The sequence below is a fragment of the Acinonyx jubatus genome, chromosome E3 (genome assembly GCF_027475565.1).
Source record: "Acinonyx jubatus isolate Ajub_Pintada_27869175 chromosome E3, VMU_Ajub_asm_v1.0, whole genome shotgun sequence".
NCBI lineage: Eukaryota > Metazoa > Chordata > Mammalia > Carnivora > Felidae > Acinonyx > Acinonyx jubatus.
The window spans coordinates 38,109,610-38,129,345 of NC_069398.1; the positions used below are offsets into that span (position 1 = coordinate 38,109,610).

At 66.2% G+C, this 19,736-nt stretch overlaps 2 protein-coding genes across 21 annotated transcripts in view; one reads left to right on the top strand and one right to left on the bottom strand.

Annotated features, from left to right (window-relative positions):
• TSC2 (TSC complex subunit 2) overlaps positions 1 to 15,663 on the top strand; it is a 34,474-nt gene extending 18,811 nt beyond the window's left edge. Inside the window, exons 21-42 of one of the 18 annotated variants that reach the window (XM_027043567.2) lie at positions 437 to 571; positions 1,888 to 2,077; positions 2,930 to 3,023; positions 3,420 to 3,522; positions 3,713 to 3,807; positions 4,959 to 5,087; positions 6,408 to 6,572; positions 6,765 to 6,917; positions 7,058 to 7,170; positions 7,647 to 7,841; positions 9,049 to 9,252; positions 9,864 to 9,932; positions 11,239 to 11,369; positions 11,785 to 12,284; positions 12,526 to 12,601; positions 12,839 to 12,925; positions 13,650 to 13,836; positions 14,120 to 14,259; positions 14,882 to 14,960; positions 15,030 to 15,121; positions 15,212 to 15,319; positions 15,437 to 15,663. In XM_027043567.2, coding sequence (XP_026899368.1) covers positions 437 to 571; positions 1,888 to 2,077; positions 2,930 to 3,023; positions 3,420 to 3,522; positions 3,713 to 3,807; positions 4,959 to 5,087; positions 6,408 to 6,572; positions 6,765 to 6,917; positions 7,058 to 7,170; positions 7,647 to 7,841; positions 9,049 to 9,252; positions 9,864 to 9,932; positions 11,239 to 11,369; positions 11,785 to 12,284; positions 12,526 to 12,601; positions 12,839 to 12,925; positions 13,650 to 13,836; positions 14,120 to 14,259; positions 14,882 to 14,960; positions 15,030 to 15,121; positions 15,212 to 15,319; positions 15,437 to 15,601 — 3,210 coding nt within the window. In that variant the 3' untranslated portion in view covers positions 15,602 to 15,663. Of the gene's footprint in view, positions 1 to 436; positions 572 to 1,887; positions 2,078 to 2,929; positions 3,024 to 3,419; positions 3,523 to 3,712; positions 3,808 to 4,958; positions 5,088 to 6,407; positions 6,573 to 6,764; positions 6,918 to 7,057; positions 7,171 to 7,646; positions 7,842 to 9,048; positions 9,253 to 9,863; positions 9,933 to 11,238; positions 11,370 to 11,784; positions 12,285 to 12,525; positions 12,602 to 12,812; positions 13,063 to 13,649; positions 13,837 to 14,119; positions 14,260 to 14,881; positions 14,961 to 15,029; positions 15,122 to 15,211; positions 15,320 to 15,436 lie in introns of those variants that run through there. The other 17 variants (XM_027043558.2, XM_027043557.2, XM_053213247.1 and 14 more) reach the window with 17 other exon arrangements.
• A 33-nt stretch (positions 15,664 to 15,696) lies between these two features.
• Positions 15,697 to 19,736, bottom strand: part of PKD1 (polycystin 1, transient receptor potential channel interacting) — a 44,117-nt gene continuing 40,077 nt past the window's right edge. For all 3 annotated transcript variants that reach the window (XM_053213242.1, XM_027042958.2, XM_053213243.1), the window contains 8 exons: positions 19,382 to 19,494; positions 19,029 to 19,176; positions 18,747 to 18,872; positions 18,301 to 18,475; positions 17,896 to 18,186; positions 17,659 to 17,793; positions 17,275 to 17,580; positions 15,697 to 17,179 (listed from right to left, as the gene is read on the bottom strand). In XM_053213242.1, the coding sequence (XP_053069217.1) occupies positions 16,727 to 17,179; positions 17,275 to 17,580; positions 17,659 to 17,793; positions 17,896 to 18,186; positions 18,301 to 18,475; positions 18,747 to 18,872; positions 19,029 to 19,176; positions 19,382 to 19,494 (1,747 nt within the window). In that variant the 3' untranslated portion in view covers positions 15,697 to 16,726. The remainder of the gene's footprint in view (positions 17,180 to 17,274; positions 17,581 to 17,658; positions 17,794 to 17,895; positions 18,187 to 18,300; positions 18,476 to 18,746; positions 18,873 to 19,028; positions 19,177 to 19,381; positions 19,495 to 19,736) is intronic.

A 19,736-nucleotide genomic window follows, 5' to 3' on the forward strand; every position in this document is an offset into this window, starting at 1 on the left:
CGTGGAAGCCCGAGAGGGCGGTCTCCCCCAGAGACAGACCCCTGTGTGCAGCGCACATCGCGTGTGGGGCCCTGTCCTTTCCCAACTCAGGGGCCGGAAAATCGGAGGCCTCACTGAAGGGCTCGTGAGCCAGATGTGGTGTTTTGAGTCCTTCTGCCGTCTTCCTCACCCCTCACCCGGGCTCCTGTGACACGCTCATCCCCTCTCTGACTGTCCGACTGTCCGTAGCACACCAGCGTGGGCGCCCCCTGCTGCACACTTCTGGGAAAAGGCAGACCCTTGGCCAGAAAAGGAAGTGGGAGAGCCCCCACCCCCTGGGCTCACGAGCCCTCCTCGCGCCGGACCTGTGTTCTCACGGGCTCCCCCGCACCCTCGGCCCCCTAGCGGTCTGCCTGGCTCTCCGCCCGGGCCTCACATGGGGGGCCTTGGTCTTTAGCTTTCAGGTCCCAGAACTCTGGAGCGGCTCCGAGGCACCCCGGAAGGTTTCTCCAGGACCGACCTGCACCTGGCTGTGGTTCCTGTGCTGACGGCGTTAATCTCTTACCATAACTATTTGGACAAAGCCAGACAGGTACCGGGTGGGGGAGGGACAGGTGAGCTCATGGTGCCGGCATTGGAAAGCCTGGGTCCCGGGATGTTTGCTCTAGCCGCACGGGCCGGACCTTTTTCTCATGATCCGGGTGGCTGCTCGGCCGGGAGCTGGCCTTGCTTCCCCCGTGGCCGCCGGACCCCTGCTGGCGTGGCACTCCTGCGTTCCCTTCCGGGTGGTGTGGGCTTAATGCGGTGTCGACTGTCGACCCCACGTGCAACAGCATTTTTTCTCTCTGCGGAGCCCCGCCCGCTTGTCCCGCCCTGGCTTCAGGACAAGCGCTGAGCCACTTGGCAGAGCTGGACCTGTTTTGAGAGGCCAGGCAACAGGGTCCGGGACGCCTGACTTCTGTCTGCCTCCACGTCTGTCGTCGGGTGCAGAAGCACACGGCAGTGCTCCTCCCCTTTGTTCCCCACTGCTGGGCACAAGGCCCGTGCTGCCATCACACTGGCTACCTCGGTTAAAGTCCCGATGCTTCGCGGTCACTGTGCCTTCGTTGACGAGGGAACTGAAGTCTTAGGTCGGGTGGTCCGCTCACGGTGACAGCTGGCAAGGAGTGGGGCCTCGACTAGCCTCGGGCCGCTCTGAGCCCGCATTCCTGGTCATGGCAAAGTCGGGAGCTCACGCTCCCCGTCCCCTCCCTCCCTCCCTGACTGCACCGTCTCCTCCGTGGCTCGGCCTGGTTCGTCCTGGCTGTGCCCCGTTGGGCAGCAGGCCATGCCGGGGTGAAGGTTTCCCAAGAACCCTTGAGGCCCAGGGTGTTCCTGGCGGATGGGGCTGGCTTCAGGAAATCGAAACCCTCCACGGGGCCCCGAGCTACCGGGTGGTTTGGCCTGAGGCTGTGGCTTGAGCGGGAGCTGCCTCCTGCTGGGTACTGGCTGCCCGGAGCTGTGTGGGCCTCTGCCCGTCTTGCTGCGTCGGGCGGAACCTCCCCCGTAATAAGGTTCCGTGACCGGGGGGGCTAACGGGCCCAGCGTGTCCCAGCTCCGGGGTTGGCTGAGGAGCCGGGGCGGGAAGCGTCGCCTGCCGGCGTTGGCCGGTCGGAGGTGCCAGGGAAGGCCTGACCAGAGCTGCCCTGCTGTCCCTTCGCCTCGGGTGGGTCCACCTCCTGGCCCTGTGCTGCTTATGTGCTTAAGGACCTGGGATGAGGCGCTTCACCTTCCTAAGCCTTGGTCTCCCCCTCTGTAGGACATTCTGGAGTAGGGTGCGGGGAGAGAAGCCTGTATGTGGGCAGGGGCAGGGGTGCGGAGGGCCGGCCTGTGGCGGGCTGGGTCTGAGGCCCCCGTGCTGCCCTGCAGCGGGAGATGGTGTACTGCCTGGAGCAAGGCCTGATCTACCGCTGTGCCAGCCAGTGCGTGGTGGCCCTGGCCGTGTGCAGTGTCGAAATGCCCGACATCATCATCAAGGCGCTGCCTGTCTTGGTCGTGAAGCTCACACACATTTCGGCCACAGCCAGCATGGCCATTCCACTCCTCGAATTCCTGTCAAGTAAGCATCCGCCTGCATGCTTGTCGTTGGGGGGGGGGGGTGGTGGACTCTTGGGTTTGGGGCTGCAATGTACCCAGAATAACCTGTGTTGACTTCTCTGAGCTCATTTTGCTATCTCTCTCGGGACATAGCTTAGTGCGCAGTCTCCTTGGAGCCCCTGGGCTGTGCCATGCTCTGTTGCCTCAGGGCCTTTGCACTTCCTACCCCCGAGCCTTAACTGCTTTCCTTCCTGGCCTTCGAGTGGCTGGCTCCATTCTCATCCTCTTAGTTTAAATGGCATTGAAGCCTCTGTGTTGCCCGACATGGGTCCCTGCACTTGGCCTGGCTCTCGGCATCCTCTTTATTCTCCTCAGGGCACACACCCTGCGTGTGAGCTCTGCCGAGGGGCTTTGCTGATTCGCCTCTCAGACTGTGACTTCCAGGAGCTCGGCCTGCCTCACTCACCCCTTCGTTCCCAGTACTCTAGCGCTTGTCTGGCCCTCAGCAGGGTGGGGGACGGGAGCAGAGCAGGCCACCAGCACTTCTGTAAAGGGCCACACGTTGGCCTTTGCTGTGCATTCTTTTGGTTCGTAGCTTTTAAAAACATAAAAGCCGTTTTTAGTTCACAGGTCATGCAGACGCAGGCCGCTGGCTGGCTTTGGCCCGGGAACCGTGGGTTTCTGGCCCTTGGAATAGAAAGCTGAGGGTCGAGGGAAGGTCACGCTCAAGGAGGCTGCAAGCTTCACTCCTTTGCAGCCCTCTTCAGTCAGGGTGGCCACGCCGGCTTTTGGAAGTAGCACAGGACCCTGGGGACACCGGGTGTGGGCCTGCCTTGGCCCAGGCCCCCTCACCGGCCGTGTCCCTGTCCCGCAGCTCTGGCCAGGCTGCCTCACCTCTACAGGAACTTTGCCGCTGAGCAGTACGCGAGTGTGTTTGCCATCTCCCTGCCGTACACCAACCCCTCCAAGTAAGTGCCGGTCACGTCCCTCCCTGTGACCTGGGCCAGCCCGCGGCCCCTTGGAGCAGACAGCGTGCTGGTCTTTTTTTAGAAAAAAGTATTTTAAGAGACAGTACGTGCCAGGGAGCAGGGGAGGGGCAGAGAGAGAGGAAGAGAGAGAATCCCAAGCAGGCTCCACGCTGCCAGTGTAGACCGATGCGGGGCTCGAACTCGCGAACTGCGAGATGACGACCTGAACTGAAATCAGGAGTCGGACACTTAACAGACTGAGCCACCCAGGTGCCCCTGCGTGCTGGTCTCAGTCCTAGGACGGGCCTGTGGCCTTTGGGCCCCCCTTCTGTGCTCGGCTTGGCACATCAGCCTCGGGGGCCTGGACCGGGCCAAACCGCTTGTCTTCCTCCTCAGGTTTAATCAGTACATCGTGTGCCTGGCCCATCACGTCATAGCCATGTGGTTCATTAGATGCCGTCTGCCTTTTCGGAAGGATTTTGTTCCTTATATCACTAAGGTAGGCCGGAGGAGCTCAAACTCCTTGCAGGGTGGGACCTGCTTTGCTCCTGGCTGCAGTGGGGTGACGGTCAGGGGAGAGGGAGGTGGGCGTCGTCGGGTGCTGTGCTCACCGTGTCCCAGGCCTGCGGAGGGAGGAGACATGGGGGTCAGTCCCCCCGGCCTGCAGCTCAGCTCTGTTCCACTGCCAGGGCCTACGCTCCAATGTCCTCCTGTCTTTTGACGACACCCCGGAGAAGGACAGCTTCAGAGCGCGGAGCACCAGTCTCAACGAGAGGCCCAAGAGGTGCGGGCCTGCGGAGGGCGCGCCCAGTGTCTGTGGAGGGCACGGGCCAGGGTGGGTCGGCGAGCGTGGCCTGTGTGACCGGCACGGTGGGGTCTGGGCTGACCTGTTGCCGCTGGGCTGTCTAGCGGAAAGGGAACGTGGCCGAGGGGATGCCCCGTGCGGGCCGTGCTGGGCCCCAGGGGTCCCGGCATCAGGTAGGGCAGGGCTGCGATGCTGCTAACGCCCGCATCTAGCTGCAGCGGCCGGCGCCGTGGCCTGCAGCCAGTCCCGGCCACGGAGCACCGAGGGCGGACTTGCCGACGGGATCAGGGTGCCAGCCGTAGGGCGTCTGGGTGGCCCGGCTCCACCCAGTGAGCCGAGGGCTGCGACAGGGCAGCTGTGGCTCCCGGGAAGCCGAGTACCTGGGCCCGGGTGAGGAGGAGCTCCAGGGCCCTGTAGTCAGCCCGGCCTCGGGCCGCGGTCCCCTTTCCTCCTGAGCTTGCTGTTCAGCCTGCTGCCAGTCAGGGGACACGCTCCCCTGTCCCGTCACAGCCGCTTTTGCCAAAGCCGAGAGCCGTGCTAGGCTTTGTCTCGTCTGCACCTCACCGGAACGGCGACTCCTCTTTCTGCCCCCGCTTTTCAGTTCTCCCCTGGGGGGGGGAGGGGGGGAGTACGGCATTTTCCAGAATGACCAGGTCATCGTGACTTAAAGTTAAAAGCTGGCTTCTTAAGCCCGGGTCGCTGGGGGCCCGGGACCTCGAACTAAGAACCGGCCTCTTTGAGTGGTGACCTTTGGGGCCTCAGCGCTCCCTGCTCCCCGAGCTGGGTGGTGCCGGCCGCAGGGCTGAGGTGGGGGGGACGCCTGGTCAGCGCAGCCTGGAATCTGCCGTGCGGAGCACTCCATACACGTTTAATTTGCACTAATGTTCTTTGTTTTGGTACCGTGACTTTTTCTCAGTTATGTTTACAAGATGTATTTTCATGCGTTTTTGTTTTCTGTTTCTTCCCCCTGCTAACTGGCCTCTGGCATGGTTTTTTGTTCATCTCACCCGCGGGCTGTCCATCCTGACCCCGTGGCCTGTGACCTTTCCTTCTCATCCCTCCAATGGCTTGCTCTCCCCTCCCGGGAGCTGGGCTCTCTGGGGCTTGGGCCTTCCTTCCTCACCTGGTAGTTTGAGGATAGCCAGACCCCCCAAACAAGGCTTGAATAACTCCCCACCCGTGAGAGAATTCCAGGAGAGCTCTGCAGCCGACGCCTTCCGGTGCCGCAGCATCAGTGTGTCTGAACATGTGGTCCGCAGGTAGTGGGCTTCTTCGGGTGGGGGGCTCAGACCCTGCAGCTTGGCCCGTGCGGCGGCACTGCAGGCGGGAGCGCCCGGGTGGCGGTGCATGGGGCGCTTGCATGACCTCGTCGCCTGGCCGGAGCTGGAGGAGCAGGAGACAGAGGCCCGTCCTGCCCAGCCCAGCCCTCGGTCCCGGGGAGCCTGGTGGTGAGGGGTGGGAAGGTTGCATTCTGTCCCCGAGCCTCGTCCCAGCACGGGCTGGCTGCAGGCCTCCTCGGAGGCTGGCCTGGGAGCCCAAAGCAGGGAGGGCGGTAGCTCTGAGGAAGCCAGGCACCCGGTGGCAGCTGCCCACAGGCCTGTCCCCGGAGGCGAGGGGGCCTCTGCGCCCACGGGGGACAGGAGGGAGCATGCTCCTGGGATTGGCTTTCGTATCCTCTCAGGTGGACTTTGTTCTTGAGCTTTCTCTTAGTAAAGGTCCGCTTTCTGGGGCGGCTGAAAGGGCGCAGGGGCTTTGAGTGGGGCAGCGGGGGTGGGGGCCGGGCTGGTGAGGTCAGAACCCTTGAGGGGCGTGGCCTCGCTCACTTCTCCCTGCTGTGTCTGAGTGCGGGTGTGGGCCCCTGGGGGTCGCTGCTCCCGCCAGGCGCCGGCCGTGCTAGGCTGTGCTGAGCTGCGGGATGGGGGTGGTCTCCTCCCCAGGAAGCCCCTTCGGGCCCAGGAGACCCACTTCCTAGGAGCCTGGCTTGGGCTCCAGCCTCAGGCTGGCCTCTGCTGAGTGTGGTTTGGGGGGCTGGGGGTGGGGCAGCGAGGCTCTCCGCTCTTTTCTAGCACAGTCTCTATCACAAGCAGAATGTGGCAAAGGGGCTTTGAAAAATTGGCATCAGAATTAAGCCCACATAAGCCCCTTCTGGTCACGGGGTGCGTGTGGAGCTGGGGCGGCCTGAGTTCAGGGTGAAGAGCTGCACACGAAGCCCAGACCCTCCCCGTCATCGGGAGGTGGCCCCGTGGGCAGAATGCAATCTTTGTGTGTGTGTGTGTGTGTGTGTGTGTGTGTGGTCTTCGTGTCTCTGCATGACTAAAGGGCTCTGCCACAAAGCCGTCCCCTAACTCCTGCGCTTCGGTGAGGGGATGTCGGTCTCTCGTGTCTCCCGTGAGGCCTTGCCCTCCTCTCTCTGGGAGGATGTGTCAGCGCGGTCTGCCGAGCCGTGGCTCCACTGGCCATGCGCCCTGGTGGGGCGTTGGTGGGCGCGGCCCCCCAGCAAATGCATGCCTCCAGCTCTGGCCCCTGGGGGGAGAGGAGGGGCTGGTCGGCACCTGACCTCGCTGGGCCCCTCCCTTCAGCAGGATCCAGACGTCCCTCACGAGTGCCAGCTTGGGGTCTGCGGACGAGAACTCAATGGCCCAGGCTGACGACAACTTGAAAAATCTCCACCTGGAGCTCACGGAGACTTGTCTGGACATGATGGCCAGATACGTGTTCTCCAACTTCACGGCGGTCCCCAAGAGGTACAGGCTGGGAGGGAGGCACAGCACCGCGCTCTCTTCTTCTGTGACTGTAATGGGTCAAAGTGGCGGTGGCGGGTGAGTCGTGCAGGGCTCCTTCCTGCAGGCGGCCCTCAGTCGGAGGCGCCTTTCGAACCACGATGCCTGTCCAGAGCCCACTGGGCAAGGTGTTGGCCGATGCCCCTCTGCTTTCAGGTCCCCTGTAGGGGAGTTCCTCTTGGCTGGCGGCAGGACCAAGACCTGGCTGGTTGGAAACAAGCTCGTCACTGTGACGACGAGCGTGGGGACCGGAACCCGGTCACTGCTGGGCTTGGACTCAGGAGAGCTGCAGGGCAGCCCAGAGCTGAGGTGACCGCACCTTCCAGCCCCTACCTATCGGGCCGTGACCCTGGCGGTCCCGAGCCCAGGCTGGGGTGGCTCGGTTGCACGCCAGCCTGGAGCCTGTGAGACATCTCGGTCACGCTCGGCATGGACCCTTCCGTCCTCAGCTCTGACCCCAGTGCGCACGTGAGGCAGACAAAGGAGGCGCCTGCCAAGTTGGAGTCCCAGGCTGGGCAGCAGGTGTGCCGTGGGGCCCGGGACCGCGTCCGCTCCATGTCTGGTGAGCCTGTGCCCCTCCCTGCCTCCTCGGGGCCTCTGTGGGTGCACGCACTCGCGAACGCTGCCGGGATGTTGTTTCCGCGAGCCCTCGTCACAGGGGGTGTGGCAGGCGGTGTGCCTTTTGCACAACTCTGGCCCGCGGGCCCTTGTCGCCGAGGGTCCGTTTCTCATGGCTTGTGTTTCCTGTGAACCCTCGGCAGTCCTTGTCCTCAGCTCAGCTCACCCCTGTAGCTTTCTTTTGCTGCAGCCAGAACGAGCCACGGTCCAACGGTGGGGGCAGGTGGGGCAGGTGCTGGGGCCCCTTCCTACTGCCCTGGGCCCACCGAGGTCGACACCCAGAGAGGGCTGAGCTGCCTCTGGTTGCTGGCCTGGGGCTCCGTGGCCAGCAGGGCCCTGGGTGGAACAGCCAGTTCTGAGCCGGCGGCTCTGCGTCGGGCAGGTGGGGGTCACCAGCCCTCCTGTCCTCCCCTTCCTCAGGGGGCCATGGCCTTCGTGTTGGTGCCTTGGACGCTCCAGCCACCCATTGCCCAGGCTCACAGACCACACCAGCCAGCACGTCCGAGAGGGCCTCGGCTGCCGCCCAGCTCCCGGCACAGGAGAAGACGAGCCTGGCGGCCTACGTACCCCTGCTGACCCAGGGCTGGGCGGAGATCTTGGTCCGGAGGCCCACGGGTACTGACGGGTCTGCCCTTGGCACGCCTGGGCCTCGGTCAGCACACACAGTGGCCGCGGGACCATTAGCCACGAGGGTCTTAGGTACACAGGAGGGGCAGGCAGGCTGGGCCGAGGGAGCTTCTGCTCCGTGACGCCCACACGGTGAGCGGTGAGGGGGATCCACAGGGCTGAGTGGGGAGGGCCTGCGCTAGTCCGCTTGGGCCTCCCTGACAGAGTGCCCCGGAGCGGGCAGCTTCAGCAACAGAAAGGTATTTCCTCCTGCTCCCGGGGGCTGTAAGTCCCAGGTGAGGGTGCCAACCGGGCTGGGTCCTCTTGAGGCCTCTCTTCCTGGGGTGCACACGCATGTGTCTTCCCTCGTGTTCTTGCGTGGTCATCCCTCTGTGCGGGTGTGTGTCCCCTGGTAAGGACTCTGTGGATTAGGGACCACCCGGGAGATTCGGTTTTCCCTTACCGCGGTGCTTTCCGAGGTGCTGGAGGTGAGGACTTCCACACAGGAATTTTGCGGCACACGATTCGGCCTGTAATGGGTATTTGAGGTTAAAGGAAGCCAAGGCCCGGGGCCTGGGGTCCGCTTAGGGCGCAGCGTGGCGAGTGGTGACTGGGGAGGACAAGGTGCCCGGTCCTGGGGAGCCTCCTGGGCAGTAAGGCTGTGGGCCCTGGGTCCTCTTGGGGAGCCGGCACGGGGGAGGCCAGAGACTGGATGAGAAGGCCCAGGAAGGGCCGGAGGAGGTGGGTCAGGGTTGAGGGAGATGCTCCCAATGTGAGGACGCTCGGTGTGGAGGGCCGCGTCAAAGCGTTGGCCCGTGGGCCTTGTGGGGAGAGGGAGCCCAGAAAGCCCCCGGCTCTGCCCCATCCAAGCTTTTCGGTGATGTCCGTTCTTTGCGGTGCCTCTGCCGGGCCTGACGTGGGTGTGAGAGCTGACCTGGGGCGGAGAGTGGTATGAGCTGAGGCCCTCCTGTGCGTCCGTGAGGCGGGCGACCACCGGTCGGGAGCTACTCCTGACCTGGGGGTCTGGCGGTGTGGGGGTGGAGCGTCAGGGCCAGCCCGGGGCCTGCCTTTGCTAGAGCCTTCCCCCACTTCCCCATCGCTCCCTGGTTGAGCACAGGGAGCTCTGCCTACCCCCGGGCATGTGCCCTTGGGGGTGGGGATGGCCGGTGGCGGTGTCGGGCCCGCGGCCTGAGGGGTGCTGCCTGCCCCTCCGCAGGGAACACCAGCTGGCTGATGAGCCTGGAGAACCCCCTCAGCCCCTTCTCCTCGGACATCAACAACATGCCCCTGCAGGAGCTGTCCAACGCCCTCATGGCCGCTGAGCGCTTCAAGGAGCGTCGTGACACGGCCCTGTACAAGTCACTTTCGGTGCCGGCGGCCGGCTCCGCCAAGCCCCCTCCGCCCCCACGTTCTAACACAGGTGGGTACCCGTCGCGCCCGACCTGGCTGTGCTGTCTGGAGGCAGCGTCACTCCCCTGCGCCGCGGGTCGTGCCCACAGTGGGGGTCCCGGAGCTTTCCTCGCCGCCGCCACAGCCTGACGTGGGAGCAGGGCCCATTCCCACTAAAGGGACCCTCTTCCCGAGGCGCGCGGTAGCTGTGCGGGGGCGGGCACGGCAGAGCCCCCGCAAAGCCTTTGCCCTGCGCTCTCCTCGGAGCGCCCGTGGCCGGGGCTCTAGGCGGTAGCCGCGCTTCTGCTCGGGTGTGGGTGTGGATGCGCCGAGCACACAGTCTGCACCTGCCTGCGCTCGTGCCCGTGCCCAGCCTGCTGCTGCGGAGCTTCCGGGCCACCGTCTGGCCTTCCCTGTGGCCGCAGATGGCGCTTAGCGGCCCGGGACCTGTGTTGGCGAGGAGGAGGGCCGCGCTCCCCTTCCAGACGTCGGCTCCGGCAGCTTGGGGAGCCGGGCGCCGCTGGCCCCTCCGCTCTCTCTCTCCAGGCCCGGGCTCTGTGCGGGACTAGTGGTGCCTTTCCTCTGCTCGACTGTGCATAGTCTCCCCTTCTGCTGACTGGCCGCTCGCGGTTTTCCTTGCAGTGGCCTCTTTCTCCTCCCTGTACCAGACCAGTTGCCAAGGAGAGCTGCACAGGAGCATTTCCTGGGCAGGTACTCGTGTGTCTCTTTAAGGGAAGCGGTGTTTGCTCCAGAGCGCCGCTCTGCCTCGTAGATGCTGTTCTCATCGCCCCTCATCCGCCCATCCCTCCGTGGTCCTGCCAGAGCCGCTCCGTGCCCTCTGGGAGAAGGGCCCCGACTCGCATGAGGACGTCTGTGCAGAATGCCTGCGCTTTGCTGGCGGACCCCCTCTGCTGCATGCCCTTCGTGGCTGAGCTCTGTCCCCACGTCGGGCAGGCCCTTACAGCCACATCTTCAGGCCTCAGGAGGTGACCTTGGGCAGCTAAGCCACAGATGCTGGCAGGGGGCAGTTCTTTGGGGCAAGCCTGGCCGTGGGGCTCAGCCCCACTGACTTTTCCCGGGCTTCTGGTGGTCCGATTGGCTTTGCGAACCCACAAATTGGGCTGTGTCTGCCTCTCGTCGTGGGCTGGCCAGAGGCCCTACAGACCAGCCTTTGGCCCGTTGTTCCCAGGCCCTGGCAGGGGCGGGCTCTGACTTGCATGGCCCTTGGGCACACCTGGGTGCCCACATGTGGACAGGAGCCAGTTAGGAAAGGGCAGTGTGCAGACGGGCTCCGGCAGGCGGCTGACAGGCCGTGCGCGTGTGGGGCTGCGTGTGTGGCGGCCGCGGGCTGCGCTAACCCCCGGTTGCTTCCCCCTCCCCCGCCCCTGCCCTCACATCGGCACAGGAAATGCTGCTTCAGGGCATCGTACCCTCCTTAGCATTCCTCAGCTCGGGGTTGGCTTGGGCTCCGATAGTGCGCCTCGGCTTTCCAGAACGGGCTTCCGAGTCTGTGTGCGCGCACGGGTGTTTCTCCATCAGGCTTCTCCTCAGGTCCCATCACAGAGGGACTCTGGCCTCTCGTCCCGGTTCCTGGGGGCCGGTGTGGGCGCGCCACTCCTTCTGAGCTGGGACCCCGTCTTAGGCGGGGGCTCCTCCCTCATGGGCTCTTGGGCTCGGGTCCCGCCCCCGGCCGTTTCCCTTGCTGGAGCAGCAGCGGCGGGTGCTGTGGATCCTGGGCTGGGGATTCCAGGAGCCGGATGCCCCCCACGTCCCTGCGTCCGGGAGCCTGTGTTGGAGACTCCCCGTGTCAGGGGTCACATCCAGGCCCCTGAGGGCGCCCTTCTCCAGCTGACTTGATGGGGTGTGGGCAGCTTAGAACCACAGGCAAGGAAGGCCTTAGGTGAGGCTCTGTTGGGGGGCCGCTGTGCTCTCTTGCCGGGGAGAGGCTGGTACCTCAGGCCACGTGAGCTCCTGGGGGCCGGGCCAGCACGTAGTAGCCTCATCTGTGTCCTCCCAGACTCCGCGGTGGTTCTGGAGGAGGGAAGTCCCAGCGAGACTGATTTGCCCGGCGAGCCCACTGAGCTGGAGGACTTTGAGGCCACCCTGGGCCCAGAGAGGCGCTGTCGGCGCCCTGAAGCCTACAGTAGAGTGAGTACTAGGCGGGGGAGGGCGCTGTGGGAAGAGGGGCGGGGCCTCCGCTCCAGGCTTTGTGGCTCTGGCTGGCTTGCTGTGAACTCACACGAGGTTTTTCTTCCTCTTTTGTTATCTAAGAACTGGCTAGCTGTCCTTCCAAGTCCCTTCTGCGTGGATGGCCCGGGGCTTCCCGGTGGTCCCCGCAGGGCTAGTGGCTGATTGTCGGCATCCTGTGGCCCTGCTGCTCAGCACGGGCAGGCGTCGTCCTAGGGGAGGCGGCGGGGCCGGGGCCGGGGCCATCCGCTTGCTGCTGAGTGGCTCCTCTGGCCCTGGCTGGGGGGCAGGTGGGGCTTCATCGCCCCTGAGTAGGCCCCTGGGAGGGTTCACTGGTGTCTTCCAACGAAGGCTCTCTGGACTCCTTCCTTTCCAGTCGTCTTCCAGCTCCAGCCAAGAGGAGAAGTCTTTCGCCGCAGAGGAGGTGGCTGCCGGAGGGCTGCCCATCGGGCGGGCCGTGTCTGCCGAGGGAGCCCGGCCCTCTGCGGGGCTCTCCTTCCAGCCCGCCCAGCCCCTCAGCAAGTCTAGCTCCTCACCGGAGCTGCAGACCCTGCAGGATACACTCGGGGACCCTGGGGACAAGGCCGACGTTGGCCGGCTGAGCCCCGAGGCCAAGGCCCGCTCACAGTCCGGGACTCTGGATGGGGCAGGTGCCACCTGGTCAACCCCAGGTGAAGAGAGTCAGGGCCGGGGCCCTGCGAGGCCCGAGGGTCCCTTGCCTTCTGGCTGTCCCCGTTCCCCCGGTGGCCTGCGTCCCAGAGGCTACACCATTTCGGATTCAGCCCCGTCACGCAGAGGCAAGAGGGTAGAGCGGGACGCCTTCAAGAGCAGGGCTGGGGCCTCCAATACCGAGAAGGTGCCGGGCATCAACCCCAGGTGAGCCTTGCCCTTTCGGGCTGGAGCTGCCGGACCGTCCCCATGGGGACACGGTGCCTGAGTGGCCCCCGGCCGAACAGACTGGGCGACAGGTCGTGCAGTCTGTGCCCCGTGGCCGGTGGGAGCCAGACAGGAGGGCAGTTCCTTGGGCGCTGGGGCGGAGGTCCGCTGCTTTGTGCCTGGGCCGGCGGTGCCAGCAGTGACCAGGCCCAGCCCGGCCCTCCCATCTCTGCCCCTGCAGCTTCGTGTTCCTGCAGCTCTACCACTCTCCTTTCTTTGGCGACGAGTCCAACAAGCCGATCCTTCTGCCTAACGAGGTATGTGTGCTTTCTCTCCGGTGTGGGGTGCCCCCGGAGCCTGGGTGGGGGACACCGTGGGGTGCCCACAGCCCAGGCTTGCAGAGACAGAGCCTCCGCTCCCTGTGGCAGCCTAGAGCGACCCCTCCCCCAACCTGCCCCCGGGCGAGGAGAGCCCTCCCCGGACAAGCACCTGACGGGCTGGTGGTGGGTGGCACGACCTCCGCCCAAGGCTCAGGCGGGGCTCTGTGGCTACAGTCCTTCGAGCGGTCGGTGCAGCTCCTCGACCAGATCCCATCCTACGACACGCACAAGATCGCGGTCCTGTACGTGGGAGAAGGCCAGGTAAGGGTGCTGGGGGCCCGAGCCCAGCCGGACGGCCTCCCTGGCTGGGGCTGGGTTCAGGGCCCGGCCCCTCGTCCACCGCCGAGCTCAGTCACTGCGCGAGCTGCCAGGGCATCCAGGGCTCGTGGGGCCCTGTGCAGGCTGCTGTTCCAGTGCCCGGGATGCGGCGGGAGTGACAGCGGAGCGTGTGAGCACACGGTGCCCAGAGGGATGTTGGGGGCTGCAGAGCTGGTGGCGGGTGCATGGACGCCACAGGTGTGGGCGGGGCACTGCTCACATCAGCGACCCGGGCACAGGGCGGCTGGCGCCGTGCCCACGGCGCGCACAGGGGGCCGGAGGCAGGATGGGGAAGCAGAGGGGAGGCGTGGACGGCCTCAGGGCTGCGTGTTGTTCCCAGGGAGGTGGGAGGGCCACGAATGGTTCTGAGCCGAGGGTTGGAGTTAACTCGGCCCCCAGCCTCCGGAGCATCCTTCTGGCTGCCGCACGAAGAGCCGGTGGAAGCTGGGCGCCCCTTCGTCCCCATGAAATGAGCAGGCCTGCGGCGCGGGGCTGGGATGCCGCGGAATGCCAGCCTCTGGGTGTGTTTTTGGTCCACCTGAGCAAATTGGCTGGCGGACCCGTGCTCTGTGCGAGGGACGGGGTCCAGATGGCGCCCCCGGGTGCGCGCCGGGGCCCGGAGGAGCCGGGCAGGGGCGGGTGCCGCCGAGCTCCTCTCTCCCCACAGAGCAGCAGCGAGCTCGCCATCCTGTCCAACGAGCACGGCTCGTACCGGTACACAGAGTTCCTGACGGGCCTGGGCAAGCTCATCGAGCTCAAGGACTGCCAGCCGGATAAGGTGTACCTGGGCGGTCTGGACGTGTGCGGGGAGGACGGCCAGTTCACCTACTGCTGGCACGATGACATCATGCAGGGTATGCGCCTTCCGCCGGCCCGCACTCGGGGCTGAGGGTGGCCGAGGGTGGCCGAGGGCCTGACTTCCCCCGACGGGGACGGGGGGAGGTAGCAGTGGGGCTGGCGCCTCTGCGTCCGGGAGCTATGCCCTCGGGGTGAGGAGGCAAGGCTGCTGGCCAGGCACTGGAGGGGGCGGGTCCCGCAGGCCCGAGAGCCTCTGGAGGAACCAAGAGGCGCCCCACGCTGGTGCTCTGCCTGGGGCCATGCCAGGCCCCGCTCAACTTGGCCCCATGCGCCTTGCAGCTGTCTTCCATATCGCCACCCTGATGCCCACCAAGGACGTGGACAAGCACCGCTGTGACAAGAAACGCCATCTGGGCAACGACTTTGTGTCCATTGTCTATAATGACTCTGGCGAGGACTTCAAACTGGGCACCATTAAAGTGAGTGGGGGCCCTGGAGGCGGGCGCAGGTGGGCACCCCTGGCTCGAGTCTACACCTCTGGGCAAGTGTTCTCTCTGGTCTGTGTTGAGTGCAGACAGCAGGCACTGTCGGGGTCAGTAAGGCAATAAAAGCACCTCCAGTGCCTCCCGCCGCCAGTTGGAGTAGGCACGTTCCCCCCCCCCCCCCCCCCCCGAGCCAGTGTTCTCTGTAATGACAACGATGGGGACAGCGGCCCTCATGGGAGCCAATGAGTCTAGTGGGGGGCCGGGCACAGAGCAGGGATTTGTGTGTCCCTGGGTCTCGGAGTCCCCCTCTCTGACCCCTCCCTCGTGTCATCACACAGCACTGGGGTGTGCCCCGTGGCCTTGCCTTCCCTAGATGATGATGCTAGGGCCCAAGGCCCCGGTGGGGAGGCTGGGGGGGGGGGGGGGGAGGCTGTGGCGGCGGGGAGAGGCGGGCTCCAGCCAGGAGACTTGGGGTGTGAGGCATGTGGGGCTCGGTCGCAAGCGCGTCTATGGGGCTAGTGACCGAAAGGGCAGGTTTGTGGAGTTAGCAAGCGCCTCTCGGAGCCGAGCGAGAAAGGGGCAAGGCCCGGGGTGACCTCTGCCCTTGTCTGCACAGGGCCAGTTCAACTTCGTCCACGTGATCATCACCCCCCTGGACTACGAGTGCAACCTGGTGTCCCTGCAGTGCAGGAAGGGTGAGCCCTGGGGCCGGGCGGGGAGCCCCTTGCGGCCCTGAGCCCCTCACGAGCTCTGTGTCTCCTCAGACATGGAGGGCCTCGTGGACACCAGCGTGGCCAAGATCGTGTCTGATCGCAACCTGCCCTTCGTGGCCCGTCAGATGGCTCTGCACGCCAACGTGAGCAGAGGGGTCGGCCCCGGGGCGGGGTGGGACGGGCCCAGGGGTGCCGGCCACAAGGGCCTCAGCGCTCCCCGTCTCCCACCCCAGATGGCCTCCCAGGTGCACCATAGCCGCTCCAACCCCACGGATATCTACCCGTCCAAGTGGATCGCCAGGCTCCGTCACATCAAGAGGCTGCGCCACCGGGTAGGGCAGGTGGGCCTCAGGTGCCTTGGGGGGGGGGGGGGGGGGCGTGCGCTGGCATCCAGCTCACGGAGGGCAAGTGCCCCCCCCTGCCCCCGCTTCTTCCTGAAGGCTCCCCGTCCCCTGCAGATCCGTGAGGAAGCCCACTACTCCAACCCCAGCCTGCCGCTGACGCAGACGCACCCTCCGGGCCATGCCAAGGCCCCAGCCCCGGCCGAGCCCATGCCCACGTACGAGACGGGCCAGCGGAAGCGCCTCATCTCCTCTGTGGATGACTTCACCGAGTTCGTGTGAGCCGGGTCCCGTGCCCCGCTGTTATATGCGCAAATGAAATAAAGCAGTGGTGCGGTCCCGGCCTCCCCATCGTGTCACTGAGAGCCAGACGCGGATGCAGTCAGCCAGCTGGTTTATTTGACTTTGTCGGGTGGGGATGGGATCAAGGCTGTAGCTATGGCCACACCCACGGAGGTGGTACAGGGCCTGTCCGGCTGCGGTCAGGGGCCACCCTGCCACCACCCACGTGTTCTCCGGTACACAGACCCTCACCGGGAGCCAGCCCCGGGGCAGGGCTCCTTCCACCCTGGAGTCCTGGTGCCGCCTGCGTCCCCCCCCCCCCAGACCTGACACCCGCAGGTCTGGGCTCTGCCCTCTTGCTGTCACAGCCCAGGCAGAGAGCAAGGCCATGGGGGTGGGGAGGGGGGTGGTGACAGGAAGTGCCGAGGCGACGGCTGGGCCCTTCCAACAAGCCTCCCATCCCAGCCCCAGGCCCAACTTGGATCCAACTCTGGTTAGGTGTCTGGGGAGGGAGGCCAGCTCTGCAGCCCCAGCACCCCTCCCCCAGGAGACGGGGGGGCATGGAGCCACTGCAGCCACCAGGTCCCTCGGCCCTAATGAAAAAGAGCGACGTACAAAAATACATTTTTAACCCCGTATAAATTACTGACGACAGAGACACTGCGGCTGAAGGTGCGTGCACTCAGCAGGGGCAAGGGAGAGGTAATAACTTAGGGGGAGACGACGGGAGGTGCAGGTTCCCCTCCCCGAAGCCTGGATCCTTAGCAAAGGGGAGATGTCTGCCCAGGAGGTGGGGCCGGGCACAGCCCGCTGTACCTGAGGACTCCGGTAATAAATTAGCATCTCAGAGGCTGGGCACTCAGCCCAATACTGCTGTGTCCTCCCACGGGGAGCCGGGGAGGGGACCCTGGGTCCTGGCTGCCCACATGGCGTCTTTAAAGTGCTGAGACCCACAGAGAGACGACTGCTCCCTGAGGGCCTTCGTGCAGCTCTTCTGCCTGGCCCGAGACCGTAAGGGTGGCAGAAATTAATACTGAGCGGTGTCTGCTCTGGCTCCCTCTGCAGAGCAGACTGAAGCCAGAGGCCCACCCCAGGGAAGGGGTCTGAGCCCAGGACCCCCCGGGACTAAGTGCTGCCGGGGTGGACCTTGTTCTTAGCCCGCAGGGAAACCCTGCAGGGGCCCGGGGCCAGACCCACGCCACGACCGGCCCGGGCAAGACGGCCAGGCAGGGCTGGCCGCAGGTCTGAGGAGGGGCTGGGGGCACCCATGCTCCTGCGGCCTTGCAGGCTCTGAAGCCTCTGCTCCAGCTGGTAGACATCCTCCGTGGCCTGGTTGAGTCGGTCAAACTGGGTCAGAAGAGCCTCGAACACGGCCTGGAGGCGAGAGGGCTCGGGCTCCCCGCGCGGCCCCAGCCGGCTCAGGCCCCCGCCCGGTGTGTCCAGCTGGCTGGAGGCCGTGGAGGGCCGGGAGGCGTCTGAGCCCCCGCTGGGGGGGGGTGCGTCCGGGGACGACTTGGAGCCCCTGGAGGAGCGCGAGGGCAGCGGTTCCATCCCTTCAAACCGGACTTTGTGACGGAACTGGGGGCGGCACAGGGGCTCCGTCAGTCCGGCTGCACCCCGGGCTCCCCTGGGCCCAGGGTGCGTCCCTCTCCCCCCCACTGGGCCGTACCCACCTCCTTAACCTTACTGAAGCCCATCCAGAGGCGCAGCCGGCGCAAGAACAGCTCCACCATCTCGTAGTCCTGCGGCTCCCAGGCCGGCCGGTAGAGCTCCCCACGCAGCGTGTGGTACCGCCACCGCAGGAGGACCGCCCCCAGCCTCAGGGCCCCCCACAGCCGCAGCGCCCAGAGCCCAGTGCACAGCAGCGGGGAGAGGCGCCAGGACTCCGCAGGGCACGGGGCAGGGCCCCCAGACCCGGGACACGGCACCAAGACGGCCCTCAGGGCGCTCCCAAACGAGTCCACGCAGGAAGCGACCAGCTGCAAGGGGAAGGGGCGCGCGTGAGGGGCGCGTCCCGGGCTGAGCCCCCCTCCCCTGACGGCCTCACCGCCACCTACCAGAATGGCCAGCTGGGCATAAGCCACGGCGAGCACCACCAGGCCCAAGGCCGCGCCCACGAGCTCCGGCAGGGCCCTGTACAGCGTCTTGCCGAAAACCGACCACTGGCGCACGAAGCGCAGCTGCTGGGCGGCCTGGGGGCGAGCGGTGTCAGTCGACCGAACCGCCGCCGGTTCGACCCGGCCCGGCCCGGCACGGCCCGGGCCCCAGCCGACCCCCGCCGGCCCAGCCCTCACCTTGACCAGCAGGAGAAAGAGCAGCGAGGCGGCCAGGCCGCGAGCCGCGGAGCTCAGCTGCGCCACCTGCTCGAAGCTGGTGAAGCGGCGCGGGCGGCGGCGCACGAAGCGGGTCCACTGGCGGTCGGCGACACCCAGCTGGGCCAGGCGCACGAGCGCCGCGGCCGCGGTCAGGGCCACCAGCAGCCACCGCGCCCAGGCTCCGGACTGCGCGGCGCGCGTCCGCCCTTCCCGGCGCCACACACGCGCCTCGGCCACCGAGAAGTACAGCGCGAACAGCAGCAGGCTCACCTGCGGGGGCGGGGCGAAGTGAGGGGGGAGGGGCGGGGGCGAAGTGAGGGGGGCGGGGGCGGGGCGGGACTTGCGCGGGGGCGGGGCGACGGGGCGGGCGCGGCCGGCACCCACCGAGGTGAGCAGCGGCAGCGAGAGGCCGGAACTCAGGCGTCGCAGCGCGAACGGGCGCACGCTGACTGCGGTCACGGCGTGCCCGGCCACCGGGAACTCGAGGCGCAGCGTGACGGCGGCATGTAGCCCCACGGCCGGGCTGTAGCGCGTGAGCTCCACGAACACCGCGCGGCTCCTACACGGCGAGAGGGGCGGGCAGGGTAAAAAGACTGGGTGTCTTCCCAGAGAAAGGGGCTTGGGCGGCGGGTGACGCGGGGCCCGGGGAGGAGGTGGAGGCTGAGCGGTCAGTGAGGTGCGTGGGGAAAGATGGGGACACGGAAAAGCGGCGGGGTGGGGGAGTGGACCGCGGAGGGGCAGGGCCCCGGAGGAGGGCCGCGTGGGGACCCCCGTGTGCCCGCCGGAAGCACCGCAGTGCGGAGAGGCGGGGACAGGCCGAGCGCGAGCACCTGTTGTCGATCCAGTTGTGCAGCTGCAGGAAGCCCAGCTGCGCGCGGCTCTCTTCCAGGCTCAGCCCCAGCTCCTGCACGTAGCCCCCGCTGTCGTACACGGCGCAGTAGCCCCAGGACCAGACCCTGCCGGCGAGGGGACGGCGTTAGAGCCAGGCCCCAGCCCTGGAAGAACCTGGGAGGCAAGGCTGGCTGGGGCTAGGGGGCGCCCGTGGAGAACAACCCCCCCCCTCCCCGCGTCCCGGATCCTCCCGGATCCCGGGGCCCTCCCTCTGTGCTCACCCCAGCAGGTCTGGCGCAGAGTAGGCCCACGTCTCGGAGCCGTTGTGGGCAGCACTGCCCCAGCCGATGCCATAGTCGCCCGTGCTGAAGGAGCCCGCGGCTGCCGCGCACATGGGCACACCCGGGCGAGCAGGGTCTGGGCAGAGTGCTGAAAGCAGAGGGGGAGTTCTTTACCAGCTGGGCTCTACGGGATCCCACCAGACCCTCCCTGCAACCCAGAAGGCAGAGGTCACGGTGTCACAGACGGAGAAAGTAAGGGATGCACAGCTAGACAGCAGGAACCAGAATGCAGCCAGGGGTGTCTCTTTGGGAGAGAGCAAGGACGCAGTGCCAGGCCTCCCTCCACGGCTCACCTTCCTGCAGCCGCACCTGCCGCAGTCGCGGGGGCCCCAGCTCTGGGCTGGACTGGTTCCCATGGATGTAGGGGAGCAGGACGTGGGACATCCACGGCCAAAACTCCTCAGACCTGCTCACACAGACAGAGTCCCGTGTTCTACCCGGCAGTGCCCTGCACCCCTGGGGGCGGGGATGGTCAGAGGCCCACAGAGCACTGCTCCTGCCGCCCCAGCCCAGCCAACAGCAGGCTGCCAGTGCCACGGGACGGGACGAGGTCAAGACCCAAAAGCCTCAAGCTCAGCATACTGACATTTGGAGCAGGAAGTGTTACGGGGAGGTTCTGGGTACTCTAAGATTATTTACTTATTTGTT